Here is a 16,464-nt window from a genome sequence, read left to right on the forward strand (position 1 = left end):
AGGGGCGGGGGGACGGGGACACGACGACACCGACACACCTGGCTGCTTCTCTCTCTCCCTCTACTGTTCCCCCTGCTTGTGCTCTCTTGCTCTGTCAAATAAATAAATAAAATCTTAAAAAAAAAAAAAAAAAGGAATGTGAGAGAAGACAGGTATCCACAAGTTCCGTCTACTTAGATGCTTTAACTCAGTTTCCCCCTGACTTACTGGAGAAGTCACTTACAGAATTTTAAAAATAAAATTTCCAACTTTGTGGGAAAACATCTCTTTTAAATCACTTATTTTACTTATTTTTATTTTTTAAAAGATTTTATCTATTTGAGAGCGAGAGCGAGAGCGCCGGAGCAGGGAGGAGGGAGAAGCAGGCTCCCGTTGAGCAGGGAGCCCACGGGGTGGGGGGAGCGGGGACTGGACCCACAGGACTTGAGCCAAAAGTAGACACTTAACCGACTGAGCCGCCCAGGAGCCCCTTAAATCACTTTTAAAGGGATATATCTGGCTCTATTACTCGATTTTTTTTTTGTTTTTTTGTATATGGTTATTCATGCGGCGAGGGAATGAAGGGAGGAAATCCAAAGGGAAGAAAGAATATTCACTCCATTTGCCTTCTCCACCTCAGGTCCCTGAGGTGGCTCTAAGTTAGGTCTTTTGCAAAAACAAAACTCGAATCCTCAAGTCTTCCCCTTAAGCCTCGCCTGGCAATACCTAAACGTGACCACCGGGTCGTTCAGGTCAGGTCCTTTCACTGACCTACAAGGCACTATAACAAACTCCTCGCGGGCTTTGAAGCATCGAGTTCAGGTGGCCTGGGGTTGTAACTGGTGGAAACCCCACGGGGGTTCCTCACCGGGGAAACCACGTTCTTTGGGAGACAGCCCGGCTCGGGGAGGGGCTGGCGAGGCGTCGCGCCCGGATGCCGTGATGGCGCCGGCCGGAGGCCCCGAGGAGACACATTTACCTATCAGAGCTGTCCGTTTAGCCATCGTTACTAAGGACATCGCTGACTTCCCGGAGTGATCAGTTACTTCTGGAAAACGACCTTAGTCCTAACTGCGGAGTACGCTCGTCCCAACACTCGAGCCGCCACACTGCCTCGGCGGCGGAAGCCAACAGGTTCACTTCAGGCACCGCCTCCGACTCCCCGGGCGAGGCCGGAAGTGACTCTCCGGCAGCCTGCGCCGCCGCGCGTAACGCAAGATGGCCGCACTCCCTCCGAAGCGATTGTCCAATCTTAGTTTTATTTCTACCACTTCCCTATCCACCAGGGACTCTCGACTTCCATCACCGGTCCAGTTTCTCTCAGCATAACACGCTCATGTTTCAATTTCATTCAGCTGGGGTGGAGGATGGGCTGGAGGCAATGTACGGCGGCGACCATGAGCACCGTACAGCACCACTTTGTACGGAAACCAAAGGCCGGGCAGGGACTAGGTACTGGGGAATCCAGATGTGGCCCCGCTGACCAGAGAGCGTGTGGGGTGGGGCGAAAGAGCAGGAGGGCGGTGTTAGCCGATGATGTATTTCCGCTTCCTCTCGGCCCAGTCGCATTTGGTTGGACGGGCTTGTTGCGGGGAGGGAGGGGGAAGATTGTTTGCAGTGGAGGAGCTCAGTGTACGGGAAGGTAAACTGAGGTAAGGTTCTGTGTCGGGGGAGGCTGGAGGGTTTGGGCCTGGCTGTGTAGGAAGACTGGGGGCAGGGTCTTCGGGATCGTGGAAGAGTGGGGTTGGAGGCGGGAGGCTCAGACTGTCCGCAGGTTTGGAGAGAGAGGTGGGGCGGGGCTGGGGGTTACTAGGTGAATTGCAAAGCCCCGGTCGGGGGTGGGGTGGAGTAGGGGCGGGCGGAAGAAAAGGGAGGGTGGAGAGAGGGTAGGACCTCGGAGGGAGGTCTGGAAAGCGCTGCTCGGGGAGGGGCTGGGACGCGGGAGGTGTCGGACCTAAGTCCTTGAGGGCTGAGGAAAGTAGTTGCGGCAGGGTCTGCTCAGAATATGGGAGTATGGAAGGACGAGAGTGGAGTTCTTGGGAGGCTGAGGGTTTGGAAGGGGCTGGTGGCCCAAGTATCTCCTGATGCTTCCCATGTACTTGGCCTTTGTTTCCCCTGCAGCTCCCCAGAGACTGTCATCCCGCAGCCTCGGTTCGGGCCCAGCCTTCTCTCTCCAGCTGCCACCACAGCCTGGAGGTGCCTGCCTCCGCCCTCCCGAATGGTGCTACTCCTCGCAGGCCTCGGCCGAGGATCCAAACCCCCTTTGCCCCCTGCCTCGGAGCGGTTGCTCCGGGTCTCTCCTGGTGGACTCCCCGTGACGGGCAGGGAAGAACTTTTCCACAGACAAGGCTATAGCTCCAGGAACCCCTCCGACGACTTGAATCTTGGCCTCTAACCCAGAGTGAGGTTATTCCTCTGTCCCCTTTTCCACCCGCTGAGAAGAGAAACCCTTCTTCTTGCTACCCGGAGCCCAGGAAGCCCCAAGCTGGGGCCCTGGTCCCAGCATGTCAGTCCTCTCTTGTGCGTAGGGCTGTGCCCTCTCCCCATTAGCATGGCTGAATTCAGGCCGGTTCCGGGGGGGCGGGAGACCCCGCAGGGGGAGCTTCGGTCTGAGGTTGTAGAGGATGAAGTCCCTCGGAGCCCAGTCGCAGAGGAGCCTGGGAGAGGCGGAAGCAGCAGCAGTGAGGCCAAATTGTCTCCAAGAGAGGAGGAAGAACTGGATCCTCGAATACAGGTGAGAAGACTAAGGGGAAAGAGAGACAGGGAGCCCAGATTCCAGTTTTCCTGAAGAGCTGTCAGATAAATGAAGCGTTAGACTTACTCTCTCTCCAGTGGACTGGGGCAGGAAAGGAAAACAAGCTTGTCAGCAAATCATTGCAGGATGGTGTGACAAGTGCTGAAAGAGCTGTGTGTGATGCCAGTGCAGAAAAAGGCCTGCCTGAGTGCCTGGGGTGTGTTCCTGAAGGCTTCACTGACAAAGTGAAGCAACAAATGGGCCTCATGTAGGTCAGTGCAGAGTAGAATTGTTGTTCTCCTTTCCAAATAAGTAAAGGGGCTATTGGCTCAGAGATGCAATGTGTAGGAGGTGATTTTGAGCTGGGGAGGCAGTTTTGAATCTTTCCTTCTCTCCTCTTCTCATCAGTGCCTCCCAGGGACGTTCACATCTGTAAAGGGTGAGACATGTCATGTCTTACAATGGTTCAACAGATTGAGGCCTATACGGAAATCTGATGTGTTTAGAGGGTTGTGTCAGCCATGGTCAGTCCTTAATAATATACATTCCCGGTTCTGAGGATGCTGGTTATATCCAATGAACGAAAAAGCTGATTTATTACCTTGGAGTATTTACAGGCTAGTAGTTGTTAGGATGGGCACATCTTTGAAGGAGACCTCGAAGTGGTGGGTGAGTAGGACAGGCACCCTGTGGATGCAATGCATGGGCAGCCAAGGTGCAACTGTAGTGTTTCCAGGCATTGACTGGGAAAGCTACTTGGGCAGGTGAGGGCAGGAAGTTCTTGTGTGTTGGGGTCTGAGTCTGCTGTAAGGTCTGGCAGCCTCTCCAAGATTTTGATGTGGAGGTGACTCACACCTCTGTAGGTGAGCAAGAGCATCTCAGGGCTTGCATTCCTGGGCTTCTCTGCCCACAGACCTTTGTTAGATTGTTCTGTGAGTCAAGAAGAAATCAAGTCTGATCCTAGTATCCTCCTGCCCTCTTGGTGGGGGTTCCCTGGACGTTGGGGCAGGGAAACTGTGGCCGTGCTTATATTGGAGCTATGGTGAGCCCTTCGTTTACTGGTCTGAGTCAATAATTTATTGCTTCCATGTCTCATGGATGTTGCGTTGAAAACAGCTCAGTTTCTCCTGCTAATTCTACAGATTTGTCTTCTACTGAGGAAGTAAGTTGTAGTGAAAAATGCGTTGGGCTGAGATTGAAGCAACCTCCAGCCTCATGATACGTGATTTTCATGCAAGTTATGTAATCTCTGAGCCTTACCTTCTTCATCTATAAAGTGAGGGGTTGGTCTAGCTGGTGTGCACAACTCGTCGCTTTGCTCTGACATAGTCCTGATTCTTTCTGTCACAACTCTTCTGCTTGTCTCTTGGTGAAAGTTTGTAGGCAGTACTTTGGGAAAGGGACCCCTGTCTGTTGTGTGGGGAAGAGGGCTGTGTGGTACACTTCATACATCTCCTTCCAACGTTCCTTGCTCTGCTCCAGGGGAGAATACTGTGGGTGGTTTCTTTGCTTAGCCTCTGCTGCTCCTATGTGTTTTTCCAGTGCCCACACAGGCAAAGGCCGCAGTGTGAAGAGTCACTTTCATGTTGTGCTGTTCAATAAAGTAGCTGTTAGCCGCATGTGGCTACTCAAGTAAAATCAATTAAAATTAAATAAAAAATAAAAATGCAGTTCTCCAGCTGCTGTTGGTATTGCAGAAGTAGAACATTTCCATCATCAGAGTTCTATTGGGTGAGCTCTGTGAGGGTCGGAGAGTGCCAAGCAGGTGTAAGATTTGCCTTGAATCCGGGGAGCTTGTGGTGTTATTGGAGCGAGAGGGGCAGGCATAGTCTCTCTTGCTAGACTGGGAGGCACCTTGTGGAACGGTGCGGTTATGTAGGGAGGGAAGGTCTTGTTGTAGAGGCCTCCGCCTTTGATGGCACACTCGTGGCTGGGCCAGGGCTCTGCCCTTAGCAGGGTCTTTGCATCTTCTTGCCATGTGGGAGAGGTAGCCTGATCGGTGGGGCGCCTCTCACAGAGAAAGCTGGTAGCATCCAACCCTTCTGCGTTTGGAAGAGATTGGGGCATGTGTCATCTGAGCTCCCTCTTGGTGTTGACAGTGCACAAGACCGTGTTATTGCGGTAACTGTGTTTCAGTGCTTTCAATGGATTCTCAGTGTATTTAGTGGGTCTCCACCAATAGATCTGTCATGATCCACCAGTGGGTTTTAAAAACACCCTCTCCTGAGCCATGCCCAGGCATGTGAATTCTGGTCTCAGTGGGGTGAGAATGGATCTAACATGCAGCCTACACGTCTCTACTGAGCCAGGGGTATCCCAAAGGCTAGGGAATTTGTTCAGATATTTTCTGGAACTCCCAGAAATGGTTGCTCTTAAGGCAAGGCTCTTACTCATGTGGGAAATAGGTTTTTTTTGGCAGGCTTGTGTCCCTGTTGTCTGATGGGATGCCTCTGGAAGTTGGAAGGAAGCCAGCTGGAGGCCAGCTCTAGGCCTGCCTGGAGTGTGCTGTCCCCAGGGAAGGCCAGTGGCTTAGTCTCCATGTCTTCACCTCAGCATAGTTCTCTGAGGCCTGCAGGCTGGTCCTCAGCTTTCTGGGAGGGTCCCAGTGGAGGGAAGAAATGAAGGAGGGTGCTGCTAGCATGGGCCTGGGTCTCCTCCCCTGTGACTTTCTCAGTTCCCTTCGTGATGGGTGCATTCGTCCTCAGGTGAGTGGGTAGAGTCACTTACCACCTGCGTAGACTCTTCAGAGTGACTTTGCAACCTCTTCATCCTCATCCAAAATGTCAATTTAGCTCTCACAGGACAGTCATATTTCCTATTTCTCAGTCCTTGGGCCATGCATCACCCTGGCCCTGCATCACCATGGGCTTATGTGTCTTCATGGCCTGCACAAGGTGGGCAGCAGCATTGGCCGACTGAGCACCCCTTCCTTTGACTCAGTGGCCTGGCATCTTCGGAATGCACCCCATGTGCCCGGGGAAGGTCACCCTCCCTGCTGGTTGCGGGCTCACCGATGGGTGATGCGTGCTGACTCAGACTTCATCGTGTTCAAATTCCGTTTCAGCCAGGTGCCAGGAGTCCCTGGTGGAGCAGGCCAAATGGAACATGTTGCCAACTTCCCAAAACAGAGCCGTGAGTGCTCATTGGCTTCCCGCTCAGCCTTGCCTTGGGTCTGTGCCTGCCTGGTTGTCCACCCTGCCCTCTAGCCTATTCTGTTCCCCAGTCTCCTGGTCCTGTTAGAAAGAGCTTTGCGACTGAGTGGTGGGCCTCATCATCATAAGATTTTAGTCGCTGGAAGTGCTGTGTGGGCACAAGTTCCCGTACAGAAGGATGTGCCCGCTCCTGCTCTTTGCCGATAACCGGAGCCCTTCACATCCTTTTTCCAGTGGGGATGGTTTATGTGGAGCCAATCACTCCTGTGATGATCTTGTTAGGATCTGGGAGCACGTTAGGCCATGGGACTGAGCGGGATTCCGTCTTGGACCTTAGTTTGCCCATGGGAATGTTGCAGGATGGCCTTTACTGCCCTTTTCTTCTCTAGAATCCGTTTATTGCCTCCTGAGGCATGCACGTTCTTTTCCTACCAGGACTGTGGTTTTTCCAGGTGATTGTACTCCTGTCTTCTCTGAGGCATCCATCCAAGAATGTCCTTAGTCCTAGGATGGTGGTCATAATAGTGGGAAAGCCAGATTCCTCAGCAGGTCCCAGATCCAGTTTAAATTCTGCCCCAATTCCCCACTTCATTGTTTCTTATCTAGCAAATTTGAATGAGTTGAGAAAGAATGTTCTTGCAGGAGCTGCTAGAAGCACTGTTAGCTCCTCTCCCAGATAGTCTGAAACCCACCGTGGGCCTAATCAAGCTAGAGGAGACTAGGATCACAGTGGGAGAGGTTGCCTCTCATCCCGACAGGAATTGCCTTTTTTGAGGGTCCTTGGGGAGATTCCATCGACTGAAGGGGATGTCCTGGGCAGGAAGGCTCTGTGGCACTCAGAGCTCTGTGTGTTGGGTGGTGCTGGCTCTGCCCCTGGGCCTCTTCTGGGGTCCTTTGAGCCATATCAGCTGCTTATGGTTCCACAGTGTTCTCTTGTGATCTTACAATCACTGGGTTGTGTGATTAATGTGCCCCAGCTTCTAGACCCACAGTGTCCAGTGTGGAAGCCATGTTCCGCGGGCCAAGTTGGGATATGCCCTAAGCGTCAAATGCGCAAGGATGTCAAAGGCATAGGCTAAAAGGAATGTAACAATGTTTTATAACTTATGTTGATAACATGTTAAAATTACAGTATTTTGGATATGTTGGGTTAAATGGAATGTATTAATGTTAATAATGTTTCCTTTTGCATTTTTTTTAAATGGTTGCCAGAAAACTAAAAATTCAATGTGAGGCTCACATATTTTTGTTGGACTGTTCTGCTCTGTAAAGTTTAGAACCAAATTTATGGCCTTCTTTGAGACAGGGTCTGCGTTGTTGTAGGTGTTCATATTTCCATATCCTTGTTCCTGGTTCTGTTACATGTTTCTTCCTTTCACTGTAATTTGGGCATATAATTTGGTTTCCTGGATTCTTATTTGCTGACTCAAACCTTTTAGGGCTTGAGGAAAGGCATAGAAATAAAAAGACTAAAAGAGGATCATATGCTGGGTTGTCGGAAGGGCCAGATGAGGTGTGTGGGAGCCAGTGATGGCAGCATCGCTCACTGGCAAATGCAGGTTATGTCTGGGTTCATGGGCAGCAGGCAGACATGGGCTGGGTTCCATTGCCTTGTCCAGGGGCTGCCAGGCTCCTGGGGGAGGATCCCATAGCTGAGTGTCAGGTATTTCACTGGCCATTGCTCCTCCTCGCGAGCGTCCTTGGCATGGTGGGCTCAGGACTTCTCCCTGAGGGTCTCCCTCCCTGCCACAGAATCTGTTGTGAGGACCTGGGGTCTCTGTCAGCCCACTGCCCAAGCAGGCCTAGAAGCCTCTTGAGCCATGTGATCTTCCTAATCTTGACCTTAATTGTCTATCAGACCCTCATGATTCTGCATCCTGCGTTTGTCTGGTATCTGCCCTGTCCTCTCCCACCTGGAATACTGCAGACAGTCTCCACTGTCATCTCCTGGCCCTTGTAAACTTCCCTCATATTGCTCAGATCTGCCTTCCTAAACCACAGACCAGGTAGTACCACGCTCTGAGGGGCTTCCCTGCCATTGGGAAAAGTGGTATCCATCCTCTTTGCCCCAGCTTTGCTGGCTTCTCACCTGACAAGCTGCCTGCCCTGGGCACCTGCTCTCCTAATTCTTGGCCCCTCCCCGTCACTGGTGCTTTTCTATGTATCCATCAAGGCCCAGCCTGGGAGCAAGTACTCTGAGCGCCCTGCCCTGGCCTTCCCTGCCCAGGCAGGTGACCCTGCTGCCCCCACCATGCCCACCTCTTACAGCTGCTTACACTGCCGAGGGCCTGTTGCTTACTTACTGGGCCGTGAGCTGCCACTGCTTTATTTCCTGAATTCTGGGGTCTCATGATGCTGAGCTGTGATGCGTATGTAGTAAACGTGTGATGTGTGAGTAGCCTAGGGCTAGTGATCTCTGTCGGGAACACTCCGAGGAGACTTCTGGCTGGAGTGCGAAGAGAAGGTGGCACGATCTGATGGAGAGAGGGCAGGCTTGCTGCCACTTTGCTGTGGGCATATGTGTGTTCCATTTTCTGAATGTTGATTTTCTCACTGTTAAAATAGCGGTTTAATGATCTGATGCAGAGTGGGAGTTGGCGAGGATGGCAGGAGACTATGTTACTAGGTGTCCTTCGAGGAGCCATTCCACAGAGCCTCCTGTATCTCTTCCCTTCTCTAGTTGGGTGGACTTACCCTCCTTGCACGGCACTTCCCTCCACGTGGTTCACACGTGGCTACTTGCCACTCCTCTAACTGTTTGCCCCTCTCTGGCAGGAAGAGCTAGAGCATCTGAACCAGGCCAGTGAGGAGATCAACCAGGTGGAGCTGCAGCTGGATGTGAGTGTTGCTCCTTTTCCTCACACCCTTGGGCTGGTCTTGGAGGTGTCGCCTTCTCTCCCCATTCAGTATGGTGGCAGGGGAAGGGGCATGTATGAAAAACAGGAGGGGTGGGACCCACACATATTCCTTCCCTCTGCCCATGTCGCTATCCCTTTGCCAGGAGGCCAGGACCACCTATCGGAGGATCCTGCAGGAGTCAGCAAGGAAGCTCAACACGCAGGGCTCCCACCTGGGGAGCTGCATCGAGAAGGCCCGGCCTTACTATGAGGCTCGGCGGCTTGCTAAGGAGGTATGGCCAGCTGACGTGCACTCCAGAACGGCCGCACGCAGAGCCTGGCCCTGGACTCGTCTGTTTCTGTGTGGACTGTGAGGCAGAACACTTCCTCATTTCTTTTTTCTTTATGTCGCTTCTCTTTGCTTCATGTCTCTTTTCTTTATTCATCCCTCCATTCCTTTACCTTTTTCCTTCCCCTTCTTTTTTTTTTTTTTAAACACAAAAACTGTGGGTTCATTATTGTAAGACTGTAATGTAACCGTAACTATAAAACAAGAAGAAAACCAAAATCACCCCAAATCCTACCATCTGCATGTTTCATGTTTTTTGTACCTAGGATTTGTTTTAGTCAAGTATGGTAAGGTGACACACACACAGAGACAGCTGCCTTGAAAGGAGAGTTTATTACTTAAAATTTCCAAGAAGAAAGGGCATGCCACACTACATAGGGGACAGAAGGCACGAGAGGAAAGCTTTGCTCAGAGCCTTTATTGTGCTTATAATGGGAAGGAATGGGTAAGGCAGGATAGACAACATTGAGCAAATTCAGAATTAGATAGCTTTTTTAAAAATTTTATTTTATTAATTTATTTTTTTAATAATAATATATTTTTATTATATTATGTTAGTCACCATACAGTACATCCCTGGTTTTTGATGTAAAGTTCCATGATTCATTAGTTGCGTATATCACCCAGTGCACCATGCAATATGTGCCCTCTTTACTACCCATCACCAGCCGATCCCATCCCCCCCCAAGCCTTCAGTTTGTTTCTCAGAGTCCATAGTCTCTCATGCTTCATTCCCCCTTCTGATTACCACCCCCTTTCTTTATCCCTTTCTTCCCCTACCGATCTTCCTAGTTCTTATGTTCCATAGATGAGAGAAACCATATGATAATTGAATTAGATAGCTTGAATAACTGTGGGCTCTGGGCTGTAGGGGTGGTCTCTCTGTTTTGGTACCTGGCCCTGGGGTAATGTAGGGCAGGGGAAGTATTGTCGTGGTGTGTGAGAGTTAGATAAAGGGGGTGGTGGGATTTGGGTTGGTTGGTTTGCATTTGGGAAGTGTGTTCATAGAGGAGTTTACTATTTTTAGGACTTAGCTAACCCTAGGAGGGCCACAGGACCTCCAAGATGTCAAAGCATCATAAAATATAGAAAGTAAAAAACATAATACAGCACAGATAACCCCTTAATTTTTTTTAATATATATTTTGCCAAAATGAGATGACATGGTATGTGCTATTTTTATTCCTTTATTTTACTTATGTTATGACATGGTTCCATGTCAATAAATATACATCCGTACTGTCATTTTTAAAAACTCCCTAATATTTCCTTGTATTTAGTGAGTTCCCTGAACTGAAAACTTAGGTTTGTTTCCATTGTTTTGCTTGGTAAGCATGGCTGTGATGACTGTCTCTGAGCCCTTGTCTTCCTTCCTTCAGCTTACCTGCTGGACCGGTTGATGAAATCAGGGGTGTACTTTCTGTAGGACTTGGTCTGTGTTCCTAACCACCTTGCAACTAAAGTGGTGGGGATTTTTCTTTGTTCTCCGTAGGGCAAAAGGCCAGTGGCCTTTGTAAGTGCTGACTTCACACACTCACCCTCTAGTGGCAGTATCATTTTCCAATCTTTGTTTCTACATTTATTTCTTTTAAGTCATATCCTTACAAAATATTCTTTACAGAATGTTACTGTTTTGGCACTTATCCTCCGTGCAGTTTGGGAAAGGAAGCTGACATTGCGCTGGGCCTTCCTCCTTCTCTTGTCCTCATCCTCTTAAGATGGGTCTCCATGGGTGGACGGGGGTCCCTGGGGCTTCCCATGCTGATGGCCTTCTCTTCCCAGGCCCAGCAAGAGACCCAGAAGGCAGCGCTGCGGTACGAGCGGGCCGTGAGCATGCACAATGCTGCCCGGGAGATGGTGTTTGTGGCCGAGCAGGGTGTCATGGCTGACAAGAACCGGCTAGACCCCACGTGGCAGGAGATGCTCAACCACGCCACCTGCAAGGTGAGCCAGGCGGTGCCAGCAGGTCTCAGTTTCGGCTACTTCCTTTGCTCTCCTTTCATCCCGTTGCCCTCCTTCATCCTTTCCCTCTTCTCCACTCCAGCCTTTCCTCAGCTTTGATTCTGTTTCAGGCAAAAACCTCGTCCTTGCTCTCTGCCCTGTTTGGGCTTAGCTAGCCCAGACTTACCTTTTGAAGTGTAATTTGTGTGTCATTTCTAAGCTACTCAGAGGAGAGCGGGGGGTGCGAGGATCCCTGCGTCAGCTCCAGTCTTCACCTTGCAAAGATGTTAGTCCATTGGGGTTGTTGCAGCAAGAGAGCATAGACTGGATGCCTTAAGCGATAGTTTATTTCTTACAGTTCTGCAGGCTAGGCAGTCCAAGCTCGGGTGCGGGCGGATTTGGTATCAGGTGAGGGCCTGCTTCCTGGTTCTTAGACAGCTGGTGGTCTTTTCCCTGTGGTGAAAAGCTTTCACTGAGGTGTAAGGGGTGAGTGGGAGCTCTCCAGGACCTCTTTTATGGGGGCGCTCATCCTATTTAGACTACTCCCCCCCACGTAACCTGAGCACCTCTCAGAGCGCCCACATCCAATGCCATCACCTTAGGGGTTAGGATTTCAACAGAGGAAATTGGGGGGGGATACAAACATTGAGTCTCTAGCAGCAAATGCCAGCTCCTGAAGGATGGTCATGTCTCGAGAGGCAAAAGCATGGGTCCTCAGTGGGTGATGTACGCCTTCTGCCCCATCTGGGCAGGTGAATGAAGCAGAGGAGGAGCGGCTTCGTGGCGAGCGGGAGCATCAGCGGGTGACTCGGCTGTGCCAGCAGGCTGAAGCTCGGGTCCAGGCCCTGCAGAAGACGCTCCGGCGGGCCATTGGCAAGAGCCGCCCCTACTTTGAGCTCAAGGCCCAGTTCAGCCAGATTCTGGAGGTAGGGGAGGAGTGGGAGAGGGAGACGGTATGTGAACAGGCAGGAAGGGGGCAGGCATGGGGAGTGAGGGCAGTTAGAGGGGATGCCAGTGCCTCTCTGGGCCATCTGCCAGAGCAGTGGGGTGGGACAGGTGTGGTACATGTGCTGAGAATGACCCCCAGGAGTGGGAGTTGAGCTTGGGGAATAGGTGCTGGCAGAGAACGGAGTCAAAAGGAGGTAAATGAGAAAAAGTGAGAATCCGGAAACCGGGGAGAATGGGGATAAGGAACTGGCCAGACAGGGAAGGGAACAGTAGGGAGAGGAGGAGTGGGTGGGAATGAAGACCTGGGGGGAAGGTCTTAGAAGGTCAGGCTTAGGTGAGGAGCAGGGCAGGTTGTGGGGGAAGAGGAATCCAAAGAGGAGGAGTGAAGGGGGCTGGGCTGGGCTGGGTGGGGTGGAGCACTGCAGGTTTGTGTTGGGTGGTCTGGGAACGGAGGCCCCGTGCAGGGTGCTGGTGGGGCTGGAGGGACTCCGCTCCAGGAGCCATGGAGAGTTGCCTGCTGGATCACTTCACTCTGTTCCTCCTCCTGCAGGAGCACAAGGCCAAGGTGACGGAGCTGGAGCAGCAGGTGGCCCAGGCCAAGACTCGCTATTCAGTTGCCCTGCGCAACCTGGAGCAGATCAGCGAGCAGATTCATGCACGGCGCCGGGGCCAGCCACCTCATGCCCCAGGCCAGCGGCGCTCCTCCCCTGTGGGCGCAGAGGCTGGGCCTGATGGTGGGGAGGATGGGGACAGTGGGATCATCGAGGGGGCTGAAGGCGGGGGCCTGGAGGAGGGCAGTAGCCTGGGGCCTGGCCCTGCCCCCGACACAGACACGCTTAGCCTGCTGAGCCTGCGCACCGTGGCCTCGGACCTGCAGAAGTGTGACTCCGTGGAGCACCTGCGGGGCCTCTCAGACCACACCAGTCTGGATGGCCAGGAGCTGGGCTCCCGGAGCGGGGGCCGTGGGGGCCGCCACCAGCGCAGCATCAGCCTGTAGTCCGTGCTCAGGGTGGCTTACCTCTTACCACCACTGGCCCATGGAGGGCCAGACGGGCTCCAAGCTCCCTCTCCTCAGGTCCTTGCTTCCCTTGGAGAGGTCAGGTTGGCCCTTGTCTCTGGTGGATTTCTCCCCGTCCCTGCCCTCCCAGCTCCCTCCTTGCAGGTGGCAGCTCTTTTTGCCTTACCCCTTCGGAAGGCTTTTCTCTGGCTCTCACATTTGCCCTCTCCCTGCTAGCTCCTCTTGGTCTGATGCCCTTTGCTGCCCCCTTTCTGCTTTCCTTCCATCTGTCTGGCTTTCCCCTCAGGGAACTTGGTCTAGAAGGCACAGGGAAGCCCATCAGAGAAGGTGGGTGTGGGACCCGAGTCCTGGCATCATGGCCCCTTAGCTTGAGGAAGTAGGAGTCCCTTCCACCTCCCCATCTCCCGAGGGCGTCTAGGGATGCTACAGAGCTCCTCCGGCAGCCCTGTGCCCTAAGCCTCTGTCAGCCTGGCCATATGGAACCCGTAAAATGCACTGTAGGACTGTGTGCCTCTGGAAAACACTACCGATCCCTACAGTGCTCCCTCCTCATGACCTAAGCCACTTTGCTGTGTGTGCCACAAAGCAGGACTTGAAGGGTACCAGTGTCAGAGAAGGTGAAACCCAACCCTGCTGTCAACACAGAGGACACCACCCACTCCAGATAGGCTCCCACGTGCATGGTGTTTTCCCCAGCTGGGCTGGGCCGTTAACATTGCTAAGGTGCTAGTGGGTCTCTGAAAGGACCCATGTTGGGAGGTGGACAAGTGATGAGGTCCTGATGGTTGAGGCCCTTGCCGTTCCCGCTGCAGAGTTGGGTTTACTTTTTCTGGGTAGAGGATGTTAGCTGAATCTCAGCACCCTCCTGCAGGGTGGAGTTAGGGAACTTGGTGCTCAGTTGCTCTCCCTCTCTCTTTCCCAAACCAAACAATACCTACTCCAGGATCCCTTGGGGGAAATGCTCAGGTTTGGCTGCAGAGCCTTCTCTGATGCAGGGAGGGGTTGCGCTGGGGTGAGGGGACCCGCCTTTCATGGGGAGCAGCTCTGGGTGTTTGGTGGTGCTCCAGGCTACGTGGGGGGGGGAAGGTGGGGAAGCCACTCGAGATCTGGGTGCCTTGGGAGAACCGGTCCTTCCTCCTTTCCCACCCGAAGAGGTCTGAGAGCTGGAACCTGGGCAGGACAGCTTGTGCCTAGGCCTTTGTGCTGCTGCCATCAGCTGGGAGGAGTGGGCTTTCATGTGGAGGGTGTCTCCCTGTGCTAAGGTGGTCACTATGAGAACCGCTGGGTTTGAGGTGGCCATGGGTGGAGGGAACAAAGGGAGGGAGGACGTGGGCATGTGTGTGCATGTGCTGGGGGAGTGTGTGTGTGTGAGAGAGTGTGAGTGTGAGAGAAAGAAAAGGGTATGCCCCTGATTTTATTTAAATAAAATAGTTTATGTAACAGTAATGTTTGCTGTCCCTGTCGGCGGGGGGGGGGGAGGGGGAGGAAGAGAAGGGCAGAGTGTGTGTGTGTGGGGGGCTCTTTTGATGGTGGAGACAGGGCAGGGGAGATGCCCCCTCCTCCCACCTGCCAGGCAAGGAGGGGTCTGCAGGCTGGAGAGGACATTGTCAGCCACTGGTGGTCCAGAAAAGATGAGGGTGCTAATCCTGTATGTGTCTGGACATGAGCATAGAGGAAGGGGAGGGACAAAAGTAGGGTTGTAAGAGACTTAAATTTCAGAGTTTTTGCCTCCCGCAATGTTTAGGACATACTTACACTAAGTTTTTTTGTTGTCTATCTAAAATTTAATATAGATGAAAGGTGACACTCAGCTCACAACTTTACCTGTTGTGGGGTGCAAAGGATTTGAGTGTGTTTGGACCCACAGCCTGTGAAATACCTAGTGGAATCAGTTTGGGGAGGGGTGAGAACTTCAGGAGCCGTGGACGTGTAGAGTGAAAGCTTTGGACTGAATACGCTCAGCCCCATCCCCAGAGGTGTGCCTACATTTCGAGCCAGGTGAGGAGGGGGTCAGCCAAGGGATGGAGAAGGCACTGCCAGGGAGGAGGGCAGGAGCCCACTGGAAACTTGATGGGAAATGGGTGTCCTGCAGACCCTTGAGGGGCAGAGCGAAGGCCAGATGTTGGGGCGGGAGGGCAGAGCAGTGACCCTGGTGATCTCAGATGGCCGGTGGGCCATCAGGAGCCTCTGTGTCTGAGCGTGCACTGCATACCCTTTGATGGGTAGTGTCCAGCTGTGAGACTGCTTTCCCAGCCTTTTTTTTTTTTTTTTTTTAACAAATTTATTTTTCTCACAGTTCCAGAAGAGAAAAGCCTGAGGTCAAGCTGCCAATAGGATTAGTTCCTTCTGAGGGTTGCAAGGGAAGGATCTGTTCCGGGTCTCTCTCCTTGACGTGTAGCTAGGTCTTCTCCCAGTGTCTTCATCTTCCCTGTGTATGTGTCTGGGTTCAGATTTCTCTCTTACAAGGATACCAGTCATATAGGATCAGGGTTCACCCTAATAACCTCTGCAAGGACCCCATCTCCAAATACAGTCCCGTTCTGACTAGGTCACAGCCTCAGCATGTGAATTTTGAGGGAGACAGTTCAGTCCACAATAGCACAAAAACGAGTCATCACTGTAAACAATCTAAGTGGTGTCTGGTCCTGTTCTTTCCGTTGGAACATCAAGGGACTTAATCTACCATTTTGTTTATCGGAATGCCCTTCAGCTCTCTCTTCCTAATTGAGAAATAAAGTGTGGTAAGGCAGATGGGTGCCAGAATATTCCCTTTATTACTGGAGACATTGTTATGAGAATGCATGGGGCCATACTTCCTTACCTGGTCCTGCAAGTCTCTCGGTGTGAAGGAGCCCCAGAAGAGAAGGGCTGGCTGTGCCCACCCCAGTTTCTCCTCACCAAATCACCTACCTGGTAAGCGTGGAGAGCTAGTAGGAGAGTTGAGAGCTAATGGTGCCGGTTCCATGTGGAAGAAAACAGGCAGGGCAGGTATGCCCCCCAACCCTATCCTAACAATAGTGTGTTGTACTTACCCAGTGTGACTTGTGCCAGGTATGTGAATTTACCCATTCCCACAACAACCTTATGAGGTAGGCAGCACCATGATTGTCTTTTCGCAGATGAGAATATAGGCAGAGTGGGGCCCCTAAGCTTGTAGAAGGTAATAGAGGCATTTGGACTTGAGTCCACAGGGACCAGAGGTGAGAAAGTGGAGTGGGCGTAGTCACCTCTTAGGAAGTTTTACTGGGGAGGGGAGCTGAGAATTATCAGGAGGATCAAAGAATTTTGTTGTTTTAAAATGAGCAAGAGATGGTCAAGTTGAGGGGATGTCTTATTTCCCCCATTCCTATACAATGGCATAACACTGAGTGGTAGTAAGTTCGTCTGAACTATGTCCTCCCCAAGAGAGCAGTTGGGCCTCAGTCTCCCCAGCACTTAATACACGCCTAGTACTTATATGTCAGTAAACATGCTTTGCGTCTCCCTCCTCCCCCCCCCCCTCTGTA

At 52.1% G+C, this 16,464-nt stretch overlaps 1 protein-coding gene across 1 annotated transcript; it reads left to right on the top strand.

Annotated features, from left to right (window-relative positions):
• Positions 1 to 376: 376 nt before the first annotated feature.
• Positions 377 to 14,397, top strand: SH3BP5L (SH3 binding domain protein 5 like). The gene is made up of 7 exons (XM_008683713.2): positions 377 to 1,631; positions 2,101 to 2,713; positions 8,641 to 8,703; positions 8,867 to 8,995; positions 10,834 to 10,995; positions 11,745 to 11,918; positions 12,491 to 14,397. The coding sequence occupies exons 2-7, from the start codon at positions 2,531 to 2,533 to the stop codon at positions 12,935 to 12,937; spliced, it is 1,158 nt and encodes a 385-aa protein (XP_008681935.2). The 5' UTR covers positions 377 to 1,631; positions 2,101 to 2,530; the 3' UTR covers positions 12,938 to 14,397.
• The last annotated feature ends 2,067 nt before the right edge of the window (positions 14,398 to 16,464 follow it).

This window comes from Ursus maritimus, unplaced genomic scaffold (assembly GCF_017311325.1).
Source record: "Ursus maritimus isolate PB19 unplaced genomic scaffold, ASM1731132v1 scaffold_5, whole genome shotgun sequence".
Lineage (NCBI taxonomy): Eukaryota > Metazoa > Chordata > Mammalia > Carnivora > Ursidae > Ursus > Ursus maritimus.